This window comes from Leucoraja erinacea, chromosome 13 (genome assembly GCF_028641065.1).
Source record: "Leucoraja erinacea ecotype New England chromosome 13, Leri_hhj_1, whole genome shotgun sequence".
Lineage (NCBI taxonomy): Eukaryota > Metazoa > Chordata > Chondrichthyes > Rajiformes > Rajidae > Leucoraja > Leucoraja erinaceus.
This window is the reverse complement of record NC_073389.1, coordinates 44,889,913-44,908,751: the sequence shown is the minus strand read 5'-3', so window position 1 is coordinate 44,908,751 and position 18,839 is coordinate 44,889,913. Positions and strand designations below refer to the sequence as shown.

Here is an 18,839-nt window from a genome sequence, read left to right as displayed (position 1 = left end):
TAAGTACCAGACGAAGCCACAGACAAAATCACAACGTTCAAACTAAAAAATATTCTATCACAAAGACAAGAAGGTGGGCAACATTATGCAAAGAGATTGTGCTAAAGACATAAAAGTAATTCCAAAATTATTCAGATAAATATGATATATTTCTTCTTGCAATTTAGATGCAGACACAAGAGCAAATTATACGTCAACTTATGTCACGGCGGGTTTTTCCAGCACAGACAGTCAAGCAACAACCGAAAACGTAACCACACATATGAAAAAACAAACGATCACTGCAGAAAACACATCACAAATAAAAACTACAGCTAGAAATTCAACAACTAGACCACCGGAGAACACCTTGCCAAATGCATCGTCTGAGATCTTGTCATCAACAACACTAGCTGAGACAACCTCAAAGGCTATACCAGGTGAGTCCAGCACAACAACAAAACCAGTTAAGACAGATACACAGCCTGTGACCGCCTCAAGAGTTACTCCAGCAGAGATGACAACACCAAATGAGACCACAAAGACAACAATACTAGATAACACAATAACTACGCCAACTGGGAGAAGGTTAACAGATACATTGGCAAAGACAACCTCAGCAACTACGCCATCTGAAACCGCATTAACAAGTACATCGGCTAAGATGATCCGCACCACAAAACCTGACACTACCTTAACAGGTACACAGGTTATAACCACAACCCCGATACCAGTTGAGACCAACTCAACAATGAGACCAGTTGAGAGAATGTCAACAATTACATCATCTGAAACAACCATCACTACGCCAGCTGAGACAATCTCAACACATACACATATTGAGATAACCTCAACAATTACATCAGCTGTGAACACCTCAGGAACCTCACTACTTCCGGCCATATCAACAATTACACCAAGTTCGACTATATCAATACCTATACCAGATGAAACAACCTCAACGCCTACAGCACCTGAAACCTTACCTACTCCAGGGAAGACCAGCGCAACAAATACGCAAGATCAGATAACCTTAGCAATCGCTGAGACCACATCAATAACTGAACCGCATGTCACCACCTCAACAGGTATACCAGCTGAGACTACCTTAACAGGTACATCAGCTGTGACCATCCTGACAACTACACCAGCTCAGACCACCTCAACAACAGCACAAGCTGAGACCACCTCAATAGCTACGTCAGCTGAGACCATCTCAGCAAAATTGCCATCAGAGACCATCTCACCAGCTTCACAAGCAGAGACCACCACAAGGGCTGTACCAGCTGAGACCATCTCAATAACTTTACAAAATGAAGCCACTGCAACAGTGAGAGGAGCTGAGACAACATCAACAGTGACATCAGCTGAGACCACCTTGACAACAGAAGCTGAGACTACCTCAACCATTACACAAAAAGAGACCAGCTCAACTATTACACCAGGTGTGAGAAGATCAACAACCACACCAGGTGAGACCACCACAATAATGACACCAGCTGAAACCATCTTCGCAACAACATCCTCTGAGACCACAAAAGCAACTACACCAGCAGAGCACACCTCAATGTCTAAACCAGCTGTGACCATCTCAACAGTGACAATGGCTGTGGCCTCCTCAACGTTTGCACCAGCTGAGACCACCTCAGCAGGTACACCTCTTGAGACCACATCAACGCCGACACCAGTTGAGATGATCTCAACATTCGTAACATCTGCACCAGGTGAGACCACCTCAATTCCTCCAGCAGGTGAGACTACATCGACAACTACACCATTTGAATCCTCCTCAATAACTACGCTGGCTGTGCCCACTACAATGCATAAACCAGCAGAGGTCACCTCAGTAACTACACCAAATCAGACAATAGCTATAACTACACCAGCAAAGACCATGCCAACTTTAACAACAGGTAAGACAAAATTGGCAGGTACATCAGTTGAGATAACATCAACAACTACAACAAGCGAGACCAGCACGAAAATAACAGCCGTTGAGACCACCTCAACCATCATGTCACCACTAGTACCTATGTCCACCTCAACTGCTAAAGAAGGCGAGATCACTTCAATAGGGACACAGACTGAGACCAGCTCAGCAGGAAATTCTGCTGAGACGACCTCACCAGTGACATTAGGTAGGCCCACTACAACAACCAAACCAGCTGAGACCACTTCATCAACTGCACAAGCTGAGATGACAACAACTATGTTAGCTGAGACCATACCAACAGGAACCTCTACTAAAAGTACCACTACTTCTTCACCAGTTGTGACAACCCCTGCAACTCCAATAACTGAGATCACAGTTACACGAGTTCAGACGGCCTCAACAGCTGTACCAGTTAAGAGCACCTCAACAGTAGCAACAACTACTGAGGCCACCTCAATGACAACCGCTGGCACATCATCAACAACAACAACTGCTGAGACCACCTCTGCAATATTGGCATCTGAGAACACATTAACCACTACAACAGTTGAGACCACTGCAACAACTATACTAGACGTGACAGCCTCAACAGAGACAGCAGCTGAGACCACCTCACTGTTTTTATTGGCTGAGACCACGTCAACATCTATACCAGCTAAGACCATGTTAACAATTACACCAGGTGTGACAGTCTCAACAGTAACACCAGCTCTGACCACATTAACAATGGCAGCAGGTGAGACCAGCTCAAAAACAACAGTCGCTGAGACAACCCCAACAACAATACCAGCTGAGACAACTCCTACAGCAACACCAGCACAGACCACCTCAACAATTACACCACATGAGACCACCCCAACAGCAATGCTAGCCGTTGCCACCTCAATAACGACACCAGCTGAGACCAACCCAGCAACGACACCAATGGAAACCACCTCAAATACAATAACACCAGCTGAGACCTTCTCAACTGTAACACGAGCTGAGACAGCCCAAACAGCGATATCAGCTGAGATCACTTCCAGAGCGACACCAGGTGAGACCACATCTAAGGCTACACCAGCTGAGACAACATCTACATTGATATCTGCTGAGACCATCAAAACAGTAACATCACTTGAGTCCTCCTCAACAGTGGCACCAGGGGAGGTCATCACAACAACTACACCAGATCAGACCACTTCAGCAGTGATGCCTGCGGAGACCACATCGACAGCAGCATTAACAGAATCCACCACAACAGCAGCGCAAGCAGAGATCAGCTCAACCGTGACACCAGAGACAATCTCAACAACTACACCAGCTGAGCCCAATTCAACAGCAATACAAGATGATACCAAATCCAACACTACACAAGCTGAGACCGCATCAACAGCTGATACCACCTCAACATTAATATCAGCTGAGACCAGCTCAATGGAAACACCAGCCGAGAACTTCTCAACAGCAACACCAGTTGAAACAACCTCAACAGTGACAGCTTTACCATCTGAAACCATTGCAACAGTAACACCAGCTGAGACCACTACAACTGCTGCACCAGCTGAGACCACCTTAATGGCATCACCAGCTAAGACCATCTCAACAGTGACACCAGATGAGACCACCTTCAACACTATAGCAGCTGAGACCACATCAACAATGACACCAGCTAAGACCATCTCAACAGCAACTCCATTTAACAGCTGGTCAACAACAACGCTAGTTGAGGTCAGCTCAGCTACTACACCAGTTGAGACCATATCAACAGCCACACAAGCTGAGACAACCTCAAGAACCACAACGAGTGAGTCCACCTTAACAAATAATCCAGATCAGACCTCCTTAAAAGCGACATCGGCTGAGCCCACCTCAACCGTAACACAGGCAGACATCATCTCAACAGCCACACTATCAGAGACCACTTCAACAACCACACCCGCAGAGACTATCTCAACAGCGACATCGTTTGAGACCACATCAATGCTGACACCAGCTGAGAGAACATTAACAGTAACCAAAGACACAACATCAACAGTAACACCAGCTGAGACCAGCTCAACTACGACACTAGCTGAGAGCATCTCAACATCTACGCAAGCTGAGACAACCTCAAGAACTACGCCAGGTGAGACTACCTCAGCAAGTGCGCCCGCTGATATCACCACAACAGCAACACCAGTAGGGACCACCTCAACAGCTGTACTAGCTGAGGCAACTTCAGCAATAACAACAGCTGAGACCACCTCAGCAGCGATACAGGCTGAGACCACCTTAACTACCACAGCAATTGAAACCATCTCAACAACTACGCAGGTTGAAAACAAGTCAAAACCAGCTGAAACCACCTCAAAAGTGACACCGGCTGAGACCACCTCAACATTGACACTGGCTGAGAGTGGCACAACAGCAACACCAGCTGAGACCACTTCAATAGAGGCACTAGTTGACAGCACCCCAATAGCAACACCAGATGAAACCAATTTAACAATAACACCCACTGGGACCAGCTCAACTGCGACATCTGATGAGACCAACCCAACAGTGACTCAAGGGGAGACTATCTCAAAAACTACACCAAGTGAGACCACCCCAACAGCTACATCTGATAAGATCACTCCAACTGCGACACCAGCTGTGACCACCTCAGCAGCAACACAAGCAGAGACCACTGTAACGGCAACACCAGCTGATACCAGCTCAGCAGCAAAACGAGCTGAGCCCATCTCAACTATTACATCAGTGGACTACACATCCACAGCTTCACCAGTGAAAACCATTGCAACAGTGACACTGGATGAGACTACCTCAACAGCAGCAGCCACTGAGACCACCACAACTGCTGCATCAGCTGAGACCACCACAACTGCTGCATCAGCTGAGACCACCTTAATAGCATCGCCAGCTGAGAACATCACAACAGCAACACCAGCTGAGACAACCTCAAGAGCGACACCAGATGAGACCACTGTAACTGCTGCATCAGCTGACACCATCTCAACAGAAACTCCATTTAACAGCAGGCCAACATCAACGCTAGTTGAGGCCCGCTCAGACAACACACCATTGGAGACCACATCAACAAATACACGAGCTGAGAAAATTTCAAGAACTACAGCCGGTAAGACCACCTCAACAGTGTTACCAAATGCGACCGACTCAACACCAATAGAGCTCACCTCAGCATCCACACCTGCTGAGACCAACACAACAATGACATTTGTTGGCACCACTTCCACATCAACAGCTTTACCATCTGAAACCATTGCAACAGTAACATTTGCTGAGACCACTACAACTGTTGCACCTGCTGAGACCACCTTAATGGCATTACCAGTTAAGATCATCTCAACAGTGCCACCAGATGAGACCACCTTCAACACTATAGCAGCTGAGACCACATCAACAATGGCACCAACTAAGACCATCTCAACAGCAACTCCATTTAACAGCTGGTCAACAACAATGCTAGTTGAGGCCAGCTCAGCTACTACACCAGTTGGGACCACATCAACAACCACACAAGCTGAGACTACTTCAAGAACTAAACCAGGTGAGACCTCCTCACCAATCACACTAGCTGAGGCCACCTCAACTAATCCAGATCTGACCACCTTAGAAGCAACACCAGCTGAGACCAGCTCAACCCTAACCCAAGCAGACATCACCTCCACAGCGACATTATCAGAGACCACTTCAACAAATGCACCTGCAGAGACTATCTCAACAGCAACATCATTTGAGACCACATCAATGCTGACACCATCTGAGAGAAGCTCAACAGTAACCCAAGACATAACATCGACAGTAACACCAGCTGAGAGCACCTTAACGACTACACAAGCTGAGACCATCTCAACAACTATGCCTGGTGTGACCTCCTCAGCAAATACGCCAGTTGATATCACCACAACAGCAACACCAGTAGAGACCACTTTAACAACTGTACTAGCTGAGGCTACTTCAGCAGTAACAACAGCTGAGACCACCTCAGCAGCAATACAGGCTGCGACCACCTCAACAGATGAGACCTTCTCAACAGTGATCCCAGCTGAGACCACATCTACAGTGACACCAGCAGAGACTAGCTCAACAATGACACCAGCTAAGACCATCTCAACAACTACTCCATTTAACAGCAGGACAACAACAATGCTAGTTGAGGCCACCTCAACAACCGCATCTGCAGAGACTATCTCAACAGCAACATCATTTGAGACCACCTCAATGCTGACACCAGCTGAGAGAACCTCAAAAGTATCCCAAGACACATCGACAAAAACACCAGCTGAAACCACCTCAACAGCTACACTAGGTGAAACTATTACAACAGCTGCACAAACTGAGACCATCTCAAAAGTAACACCAGCTGAGACTACCTCAACTACTACACTAACAGAGACTATCTCAAAAGTAACACCAGATGAGATCACCTCAACAGTAACATCAGCTGAGACCACTTCAATAGTATCATCAGCTGAGGCCTCCTCAGCAAATGCACCAGCTGAGACCACCACAAGAGCATCGCAAGTGGAGTCCAGCACAACAGCAATGCCGGCTGTGACCACTCCTACAGTGACACGATCTGAGACCATCTCAAAAGCAACACCAACACAGGCCCCTTCAATAACTACTTCGGCAAAGACCATCTTCACATCTATAGTTGAGACCACTCCAACAGCGGCACCAGCTGAGACCACTGTGACAACCAGGCCCCCAGAGACTACCTCCATAACTACACCAGTTGAAACCAATCCAACCGCAACACCAGCTGAGGCATCTACACCCACAACACCAGTTGAGACCACCTCAATAGAGAGACCAGCGCAGATCACCGCAACAACGACAGAGGCTGAGAACACCTCAACAGTTACACCAGGTGAGTCCACTTCAACAAGTACAGCAGGTGAGACCAGGTCAACAGCGACAGTGGCTAAGGTATTCTCAACATCTATGTCAGCTGAGATCACCTCGTCAATTTCTCCAGGCGAGGGAACCTCAATATCTACACCTGGTGGGACGAGCTCAACAACTACCCCAAGTGTGACCATCTCCACAATGACTCCACCTGTAACCACCCCAAGAGAGATAACAGCAGAGACAGCTTCAACTGTGAGTCTGGCTGAGACCACCTCACCAGTGACACCTGCTGAGACCACCTCAGCAGCGATATCAGCTGAGACCATCCCAACAACTACTCCAGATGGCATGAACCCAACAGCTACACCAAGAGGGACCAGATCAACAGCGACACCAGCTGAGACCAGCTCAATTATTACACCAGCTGACTCCATAACAACAGCTTCAGCAGCTGAAACCATTGCAACAGTGACACAAGATGAGACCATCACAACTGCTGCATCAGCTGAGACAACCTTAATAGCATCGGCAGCTGAGACCATCTCAACAGTGACACCAGATGAGACCACCTTCAATGTTATAGCAGCTGAGACAACTTCAACAATGTCACCAGCTAAGACTATCTCTACAGCAACTCCATTTGACAGCAGGTCACCAACACCAACTGAGGCCAGCTCAAGCACTACACCAGTTGAGACCACGTCAACAACTGCAGAGACAACCTCAAGAATTACACAAGGTGAGACCACCTCAATAATTACATTAGCTGAGGCCACCTCAACAACTAAGCCAGATCAGACCAACTTAACAACGAAAACCTTCTTAACAGCGATACAAGATGAGACTAGTGAAACTACACCAGCTGTGACCACTCTTACAGTGAAGCCATCTGAGATCACCTCAAAAACGTCACTGACAAAAGTCAATTCAACAACTTCACCGGCTGAGACCACTCCTATAGCCGCACCAGTTAAGGCATCTTCATCCATAACACCAGGTGAGACCAACTCAAGAGAGAGAACAAGTGAGACTACATCAACAGTGAGACCATCTGAGACCATCTCAACAACAACACCAGATACACCCATCCCAACAGTGACACTGCTCAAGACCAGCACAACTACACCAGCTGTGACCACTCCTACAGCCACAACATCTGGGACCACTTCATCAACTACACGCACAGAGACAACTTCCACAGCTACACACGTTGAGACCAATCCAACAGCAGCACCAGATGAGACCAGCTCAAGAACGATTCCAGCTGAGATCGGTTCAATAGCGACATCAGCTGAGACTACATCAACAATTACACCAGCTGAGACCACCATAACAATGACCTCAGAAGAGACCACCTCTTCAGTAACACGAGTTGAGACTACCTTAACAGCGACAGAAGCTGAGACCACCTCAACAGTTACACCAGGTAAGACCACTTCAACAAGTACACCAGGTGAGAGCAGGTCAACAACGACAGCAGTTGAGGTATTCACAACAGCTAAATCATCTGAGACCACTTCATCAATTACCCCAGGTGAGACAAATGCAACATCCATACCTGGTGGGAAGAGTCGAATAACTACACTGAGTTCGACCATCTCAATGACAGTAGCTGAGACCACCCCAACAGCGATATCAGCAGAGACAGTGACATCAGCTGAGGCCACCACACCTGCTGAGACTACCTCAGAAGCAACACCAGTTGAGACCATCTCAATTGCTGCACCAGCAGAGACCATCCCAAAACTAGCAGAGGCCATCCCAAAACTAGCTGAGACCAGAACAACAACTGCACCAGCAGTGACCACTCCTACACTGACATCATCTGACACTACCTCAGAAGCAACAGCAGCACAGGCCACTTCAACAACTACATTGGCAAAGACCATCTCCACAACTATACTAGTTGAGACCACTCCAACAGCAGCACCAGCTGAGACAAGCTCAACAGAACCACCAGCTGAGATCACTTCAACAACCACTCTCACAGACACCACCTACACAACTCTACCAGTTAAGACCAGCTCAACATCGATACCAGCGGAGATCACCTCAACAGCAACAAAGACTTTCTCAACAGTTACACCAGGTGAGACCACTTCAACAAGTGCATCAGGTGAGACCAGGTCAACAGCGACAGCAGCTGAGAGCACCTTATCAACAACCTCAACATCTACACCAAGTGCGACCACCACATCAATGACAGTAGCTGAAACCACCCCAATGGAGATACCAGCAGAGACTGCTTCAAGAGTTACACCAGCAGAAACCACCCCAACAACTACTTCAGGTGAGACCAACCCAAAAGCTACACCAAGTGGGACCAGCTCAAGAGTGCCACAAACTGAGACCACCTCGACAATGACATTATCTGAGAGTTCAACAACCACGGCAGCTGAGACAACTACAACAAACACACCCACAGGGATAACAGCCCAAAGTACAACAGGACAGACATCTTCCCAAATTACTGCAGGAGAGATCATGTCCCCATCTACTGGAGGAGAGACCATGGCACAAAATAGTGCAGGAGAGACCACAACACAAACTACTTCAGGAAAGACCATGCCCAAAACTGCTGCAGAAGAGACAATGTCCCAAACTACAACAGGAGAGAGATTGTCCCAATCTACTACAGGAAAGGTCACGTCCCAAACTACTGCAGGAGATACCACGGCCCAAACAACTACAAGAAAGATCATGTCCCCAATTACAATGGGAGAGAAGATGTCCCTGTCTACTGCAGGGGAGATAATGTCCCGAATGACAACAGGAGAGAGTATGTCCCAAAGTACAACAGGAGAGACCACGGCCCAAACTACTGCAGAAGAGATAACATCAAAAACTACCATAGGAGAGATCAATTTCCCATCTACTGTGGGGGAGACTGCATCCTTAAATATTGAAGGAGAGACTATGTCTCAATCAACAACAGGAAAAATCAAATCTCAAAGCACTGACGGAGAATCCACAACTCAAACTACTGCAGGAGAGACTCTGTCCCAAAGTAGAATAGGAGAGACAACAATACAACCTACCACAGAAGAGATCATGTCCCAAACTGCAACAGGGCAGACGATGTCCGAATCTACTGCAGAAACCAAGGCAAAAACTACTGCAGGAGAGACCATATCCCTAACTACTGAAGGATCGTTCATGTCCCAATCCACAGCAGGAGAGACCACGGTCCAAGCTATCGTTGGAGAGATCATGTCTGAAATTACAACAGGAGAGACCATATCACAATCTACTGCAGGACAAAACATGGCCCAAACTGCTTCAGGAGAGACTATGTCCCAAACTATTGAAGAAGCGACCACATTTGAAACTTCTGCAGGAGAGACCATGTTGCAAACTACAACCAGAGGGAATACATCCCAAACTACAAAAGGAGAGATGATATCCCAGTCTACAACAGGAGGGAACACATCCCAAGCTACTGCAAGAGAGACAATGGCCCAAACGTCTGTAGGAACGATTGTGTCTCCGACTACAACAGGAGAGACAATGACCCAGTTTATTGCAGGGGAGATGAAGTCTCAAACGACAGTAGGACAGAGTATATCCCAAACTATTGCAGGGGAGACCACAGCCCAAAGTACTGCTGGAGAGACCACATCCGAAAATACTAGAGGAGTGACAATGTCTCAATCTACAACAGGAAAAATCATGTCTCAAACTATTGAAGGTGAAACCACGTCCCAAACTGCTGCAGGAGAGTCCATGTATGAAACCACAGCAGGAGAGACAATAGCCCAGACTACTGCAGGAGAGACAAAGTTCAAAACTACCACAGGAGAGATCATGTCCCAAACTGCATACAAACAGACCACATCCCAAATTATTGCAGGAGAGACCACATCCCAAAGTACAACAGGACAGATGTTCCAAACTACAGCAGGAGAGACCATGTCTCAAACTATTACAGGAGGGACCACATCCCAAACTACAACAGGAGAGACTACAGCCCAAACAACTGCAGGAGAGATGATGTCCCAGAGTACAACTGGAGATACAATGTCTCAATCTACTACAATAGAGACCATGTCTCAAACTATTGCAGGAGAGACTACGGCCCAAGCTACTGCAGTAGAGACAACATCTCAAACTACTGCAGGAGAGGCGATGTCCCAATATATATCCCAACCTACAACTCGAAAAATTATATCCTTAAGTACTCAAGGAGATTTCACATTCAAAACTACCACAGGAGATACCATGTCCCAAACTACAACAGGAGAGACGATATTCCAAAGTACACCAGGTGAGACCACAGCCCAAACAAATGCAGGAGTGATCACATCCCAAACTACTGCAGAACAGGACATGTCCCAATCAACTGTGGGAGAGACTATATCCCAAGTTAGGGCAGGAGGGACAACATCCCAAACTACTTCAGGAGAAACCATATCCCTAACTACTGAAGGAGAGATCATGTCCCAATCTACAACAGGACAAGTCATGTCTCTAACTAGAGAAGGTGAAACTACGTCCCAATCTACTGCAGGAGAGGCCATCACCCACGCAACTGAAGGAGAGACAACATCCCAATCTACCACAGATGAAGTCATGTCCCAAACTGCAACAGAAGAAACCACATCCCAAACTATTGCTGGAGAGATGATGCTTCAATCTACTATAGGAAAGATCAGGTCACAAACTACTACTACAGAAGAAGGCATGACCCAAACTATTGAAGGAGAGACCATATCCCAATCTATAACTGGAAAGATCATATCCCAAAGTACTGACGGGGTATTAATGTCCCAAACTACCACAGGGAAGATTACGTCCCAAACTACAACAGAGGAGACCACTTCCCAAACGACTGCAGGAGAGACCAGGCCCCAACGTACAACAGGACAGACATCGTTCCAAACTACCATAGAAGAGATCATCGCCCAAAATACTGCTGAAGAGATCACGTCCCAAACTAGAACAGATGAGACCACTTCCCTAACTACTGCAAGAGAGACCAGACCCCAAAGTACAATAGAACAGACAACATCGCAAATTACCACAGGAGTGATCATGTCTGAAACTGAGACTACCACAGGAAGGACCATATCCCAAACTACTGCAGGAGATCTCATGTCCCAATCCACTGCAGGTGACACCACGGCCCAAACTACCAAAGGAGAGATCATGTCCGAAACTACAATAAACAAGACAACATCAAAACCTCCCACAGGAGAGATCATGACACAAACTACTGCAGGAGAGACCATGTCCCATTCTCCTGCCAGAGAGACTACATCCAAAACTACAATAGGACAGACATTGTCCCAAACTACTGTAGGAGCGACAACGTCCCAAAGTACAACAGGAGAGTCCACGGCCCAAACTATTGCAGAGGAAACCACATCTGAAACTTCTGCCGAAGTGACCATTTCCCAAACTACAACAGGTGAGATCATGTCCCAAATTACAACAGGAGAAACAATGTCCCAATCTACCACAAGAGGGACCGCATTCCAAACTACTGTGGGAGAGACCACGGCCCAAACTAGTGAAGGAAAGATCATGTCCCCAACTCCAACAGGAGAGACAATGTCCCAGTCTACTGCAGGCGAGTTGATGCCCCAAACTACAGCAGGGGAGAGCATGTCACAAAGTACAACAGGAGGGATTATATCGCAAACTATTACAGCAAGGATCACATCTGAAACCGCTACAGGAGAGACAACATCACAAACTCCAACAGGTGAGACCACGACCCCAACTACTGAAGGAGAGACCATGTCCCTATCTACATCAGGAAAAATGTCTCAAACTACTGAAGGTGAAATCACGTCCCAAACTGCTGCAGGAGAAACCACATCCCAATCTTCTGCAGGTGAGACCATGGACCAAACTACTGCAGCAGAGAGGACATCAAAAACGACCTCAGGAGTGATCTCGTCCCAACATACAACAGGACAGACATCATCCCAAATTACTGCAGGAGAGATCATGTCCCAATCTACAACAGGAGAGATAATGTCACAGTCTACTGCAGGACAGACCATGTCCCCAGCGACTGCAGTAGAGACCACACCCCAAACAATTGTTGGGGAGACTATGGCCCAAACTACTGCAGGAGAGACTGCATCGCAAACTACGGCAGGAGTCACCACGACACAAAGTACCGCAGGAAACGCAACATCCCAAACTATTGCAGGAGAGATGATGTCCCAAGCTACATCAAGAGAGACAACATCCCAAATTACAACAGGAGAGACCACACCCCAAACTACTGCAGAGATGACAATGTCCCAAACTACAGCTGGAGAGACTACATCTCGAAGTACAACAAGGGAGACGACAGCCCAAACAACTGTAGAAGAGATCATGTCCAAGGCTACATCAGAAGTGAACATATCCCAAACTATTGCAGAAGAGATCAAGTCCCAAACTACAACAGGAGGAACCACAGCCCAAACTCCTGCAGGAAAGACAATGTCAAAAACTACCACAGGAAAGATCACCTCACAAACTATTGTTGGAGAAACCATGTCCCAAACTACTCCAGGAAAAACCACATCCCTAACTACTGAAGGAGAGCCCATGTCCCAATCCACATCAGGAAAAATCATATCCCAAACTACCACAGGAGAGATCATTACACAAACTATTGCAGGCATGATGATGCCTCAAACTACAAGTGAGACCATGTCTCAGTCTACTGCAGGTGAGATAATGTCCCAAATTACAGTGCGAGAGATGACGTCCCAGAGTACAACAGAAGAGACAATGTCTCAATCTACTACAGGAGAGATCATGTCTCAAACTACATCAGAAGAGACCACATCCCAAACTACTGTAGAACAGACCATGTCCCAAACATCAACAGGTGTGACCATGTCCCAATCTACTACAGGAGAAACAACACCCCAACTTACTGCAGGGGTTATGATGTCCCAAACTACAGAAGAAGATACAATATCTCAAAGTACAATGGGAGAGACTATGTCCCAAACTATTGCAGGAGAGACCGTGTCCCAAACGACTACAGGAGAGACTATGTCAAAATCTAACGCAGAAGAAATCATGTCGCAAACTACAATAGGAAAAACCAGATCCCTATCTACTGAAGGAGAGACCATGTCCCAATCAACAAAAGAGAAAATCATATCCGAAAGTAGTGAAGAATCCACAGGATTATCCAAAACTACCACAGGAGAGACAGCATCCCAAACTACTGCAGGAGTGACCACGACCCAAACTACTGCAATAGAGCCAACATCCCAAACTACTGCTGGAGTGATCACATCCCATCATACAACAGGACAGTCATTATCCCAAATTACAGGAGAGATCATGTCCCAAACTACAACAGGAGAGACGATGTCACAGCCCACATCCACAGAAAAGACCACATCCCAAACAACCACAGTAGAGACCACGTCTCAAAGTACAACAGGAAAGACAATGGCCCAAACTATTGCAGGAGAGACTACGGCCCAAAGAACTGCAGGAGAAACAACACTTCAAATAACAGCAGGAGAGATCACATCCAAAACCACTACAAGAGAGACAATGTCCCAAACTCGAACAGGGGAGACCACAGCCCAAAGTACAACAGGAGAGATCACGGCCCAAAATACTGCAGGAGAGACAGTGTCAAAAACTAACACAGGAGAATCCATGTCTCAAACTACTGCAGGAGAAACAACATCCATAACTACTGAAGGAGAGATCATGTCCCAATCTACAATAGGAATAATCATATTGCAAAGTACTGACGGAGAATCCACATCCACCACTTCCATAGGAAAGAACACATCCCAAATTACTACAGGAGAAACCATGTCCCATAGTAGAACAGGAGAGACGGTGTCCCAGACTACTGCAGGAGTGACCACATTCCAAACTTCAGCAGAACAGACCACGTCTCAAACTACAAATGGAGAGACCATGTCCCAATCTAAAAGAGTAGAGGCCACATCCCAAAGTACTGCAGGAGAGATGACGCCCCAAACTACAGCAGGAGAGTCTATGTCCCAAAGTACAACAGGAGAGACTACAGCCCAAACCTCTGAAGGGGGGACCACATCCCAACTTACAACAGGACTGTCACCCCTCCAAACTACAGCAGGAGTGCTAATGTTACAAACTACAGAAGGAGAGACAATGCCCCAAGCTATCACAGAAGAGACCATGTCTCAAACTGTAACAGGACAGACAATGTCCCAAATCACTGCTGGAGAGACACAAGCTGAAACTACTGCAGGAGAAACAACGGCCCAAACTACTGTAGGAGAGACCACATCCCAACGTACAACAGGACAGACATCATTCCAAACTACTACAGGAGAGATCACATCCAAAACTAATACAGGCGAGACGATGTCCCAAACTACTACAGAATTGACCTCATCTCAAACTTTTGCGGAACAGACCATGTCCCAATCTACTACAGTAGAGACCACATCCCAAACTACTGCAGGAGAGATGACATCCCAGACTACAGCAGGAAAGTCAATGTCCCAAAGTACAACAGGAGAGACCACGGCCCACATCTCAGAAGGGGAGACCACATCCCAGCTTACAACAGGACAGTCATCGTCGCAAACTAATGCAGGAGAGATAGTGTCACAAACTATTGAAGGAAAAACAACATTCCAAATTATTACAGAAGAGACCATGTCTCAAACTGTAACAGGACGGATGATGTCCCAAATCACTGCAGGAGAGACAACAGCTGAAACTACTGCAGGAGAGACAACGTCCCAAATTACTGCAGGAGAGACCACGTTAAAAACTACAATAGGAGAGCCCATGTCCCAGACTACAACAGGAGAGATGATGTCACAATCTAAACTAGCAGAAACCACATCCCAAAGTACAACAGGAGGGGCAATAGCCCAAACGACTGCAGGAGAGACGATGTCCCAATCAACTACAGGAGAGACCACATCCCAAATTACTGCAGGAGAGACCACGACTCAAACTACATTAGGAGGGACTTTGTCCCAAACACCAACAGTCGAGAACACAGCCCAAACTACTGCAGGCGAGACCACGTTAAAAACTACCATAGGAGAGATCACGTCCCAAACTGCAGCAGAACAGACTATGTCCCAAACTACTGGAGGAGAGATGATGTCCCAAAGTACAGCAAAGTACACTACCACCGAAGAGACAATGTCTCAATCTACTACTGATGAGACCACGTCCCAAATTATTGCAGGAGAGACCACAGCCAATGCTACTACTATTGAGACAACATCCCAAACTACTGCAGGAGAGACCACATCTCAAACTACTGCAGAACACACCATGTCCCAAACTATGACAGGAGAGACCATGTCCCAAACTGCAACAGGTGAGATCAAGGCCCAAACTACAGTAGTACAGACCTCGTCCCAAACTATTGGAGGAGAGACTATGGCCAAAGCTACTGCAATAGAGACAACATTCCAAAATGCTGCAGGTGTATCCATGACCCAAAGTACTGCTGTAAAGCCAACATTCCAAACTATTGCAGGAAAGATGACATCCGTAAGTACTACAGAAGACATGATGTCCCAAACTACTGCAGGAGAGATCATATCCCAAGCTGTTGTAGGAGAAGCCACATCCCCAACTTCTGAAGGAGTGACCATGTCCCAATCTACATCAGGACAAATTGTAACCCAAAGCACTGAAGGTGAAACCACATCCAAAACTACTGCAGGAGGAACAACAGCCAAAACTACTACAGGAGAGATTACAGACCAAGCTCCAACAGGAGAGAAAATGTCCGAAACTACCAGAGGAGGGACCACATCCCAAACTATTGCAGGAGAGACAATGTCTCAATCTATTACAGGAGAGACTACATCCAGAGCTATTGCAGGAGAGACTATGGCCCAAGCTACTGGAGGAGAGACAACATCTCAAACTACTGTAGGAGAGATCACACCTGAAACTACTACATGGAAGACAATGTCCCAAACTGCAACAGGTGAGACCACGGCAGTAGAGACCGCCACCCCTACTACTTCAGGAGAGACGATGTCCCAAACTATAACAAGAGTGACCACATTCCAATCGACCACAACAGAGACCACATCCCAAATTACAGCAGGAGAGATTACGTCCCAACGTACAATAGGACAGACATTGTCCCAAACTACCGCAGGAGTTGTCATGTCCCAAACTACTGAAGGAGAGACAAAGTCCCAAACTATGTCTCAAATGGCAACAGGAATGAATATGTCCCAAATTACTGCAGGATTTGCCTCATCCCAAACTCCTGCAGAACAGACCATATCTCAAACTACAACCGGAGAGACCATGTCCCAATCTACTACAGTAGAGACTACATCTCAAACTATTGCAGGACAGATGCCATTCCAAACTACAGCAGGAGAGTCTATGTCCCAAAGTACAACAGGAGAGACTACAGCCCCAACCTCTGAAGGGATAACCACATCGCAACTTGCAACAGGACAGTCATCGTCGCAAACTACTGCAGGAGAGACAACGTTAAAAACTACCATAGGAGAGAACAGGTCCAAAACTACTGCAGAACAGACTATGTCCCAAACTACTGGAGGAGAGATGATGTCCCAAAGTACAACAAAGTACACTAACACAGAAGAGACGATGTCTCAATCTACTACCGATGAGACCACGTCCCAAACTATTGCAGAAGAAACCACGGCCCATGCTACTGCAGTTGAGACAACATCCCAAACTACTACAGAACAGACCATGTCCCAAACTACAACAGGAGAGACCATGTCCCAAACTGCAACAGGTGAGATCACAGCCCAAGCTACCGCAGTAGAGACCTGGTCCCAAACTACAAGAGGAGAGATGATGTCCCAAAGTACAACAGGGGAGACCACATCCCAAACTACTCCTGGAGAAACCATGTCGAGTACAACAGGAGAGACAATGTCTCAGTCTACTACAGGAGAGATCACGTCCAGAAATATTGCAGGAGAGAGCACGGTCCAAGCTACTGCAATTGAGACCTCATCCCAAACTACTGGAAGAGAGGAGATGTTCCAAAATACAACAGGGGAGACCATGTCTCAAACTACTGCAGGAGAGCCCACGTTCACAACTATTTCAGGAAAGATCATGGCCCAAGCTACTGGAGGAGGGACAACATCCCAAATTATTGAGGGTGTAACCGTGGCCAAAAGTACTGCAGCAGAGGCAAAATCACAAACTATTGCTGGAGAGATGACATCCAAAATTACTGCAGGAGAGAAAATGGCTCAAACTACTGAAGGAGAGATGACATTAAAAACTACTATAGGAGAGGCCACGTCCCAAACTATTGCAGAGCAGACCATCTCCCAAACTACTGGAGGAGAGGTGATGTCCAAAACCACAATTCGGGAGACGATGAGCAAAATTACTGCAGGAAAGACAATGGTCAAAGCTACTATAGGAGCAACCATGGCCCAAACTACTACAGGAGAAACCATGGCCCAAACTACTGCAGGAGAGACCTCAGACGAGACAACGTTAAAAACTACCACAGGAGAGATCATGTCACAATCTACTGTTGGGGAGACCACATCCCAAACTATTCCAGGAGAGACTATGGCCCAAAGTACTGCAGTAGAGATAACATCCAAAACAACTACAGGAGAGATCACATCTGAAACTACTACAGGAGAGATAATGTCCCAATCTCCTGCCGTAGTGACCACATCCCAAACTACTACAGAACAGTTCATGTCCAAAACTATATCAGGAGAGTCCATGTCTCAATCTACTACAGTAGAGCCCACATCCGAAACTGTTGTAAGAGAGATCACATCAGCAACTATTACAGGAGAGACAATGCCTCAAACTGCAACAGGTGAGACCACGGCCCAAACTATTGCAGTAGAGACCTCGTTCCAGACTACTGCAGGACAGATGATGTCCCCAAGTACTACTGGGGAGACAATGTTGCAGAGTACAACAAGAGAGCCAATGTCTCAATCTATTACAGGAGAGACCACATCCAGTATAACAGGAGAGACTATGTCCCACGCTACTGGTGGAGAGACAACATCCCAAACTACTACTGGCATGACCAGGACCCGAAGTCCTGCTGGAGAGATAACATCCCAAACTACTGCAGGAGAAATAACATCCCTAACTACTGCAGGAGAGA

At 46.7% G+C, this 18,839-nt stretch overlaps 1 protein-coding gene across 1 annotated transcript; it reads left to right on the top strand.

Annotated features, from left to right (window-relative positions):
* Nucleotides 1–748: 748 nt before the first annotated feature.
* On the top strand, nucleotides 749–18,838 carry LOC129702492 (mucin-19-like; the record flags this gene model as incomplete). Its single annotated transcript, XM_055644219.1, has 1 exon — nucleotides 749–18,838. A coding segment is annotated over exon 1 (18,090 nt), but the record flags the coding sequence as incomplete, so codon positions are not given.
* Between the last annotated feature and the right edge of the window lies 1 nt (nucleotide 18,839).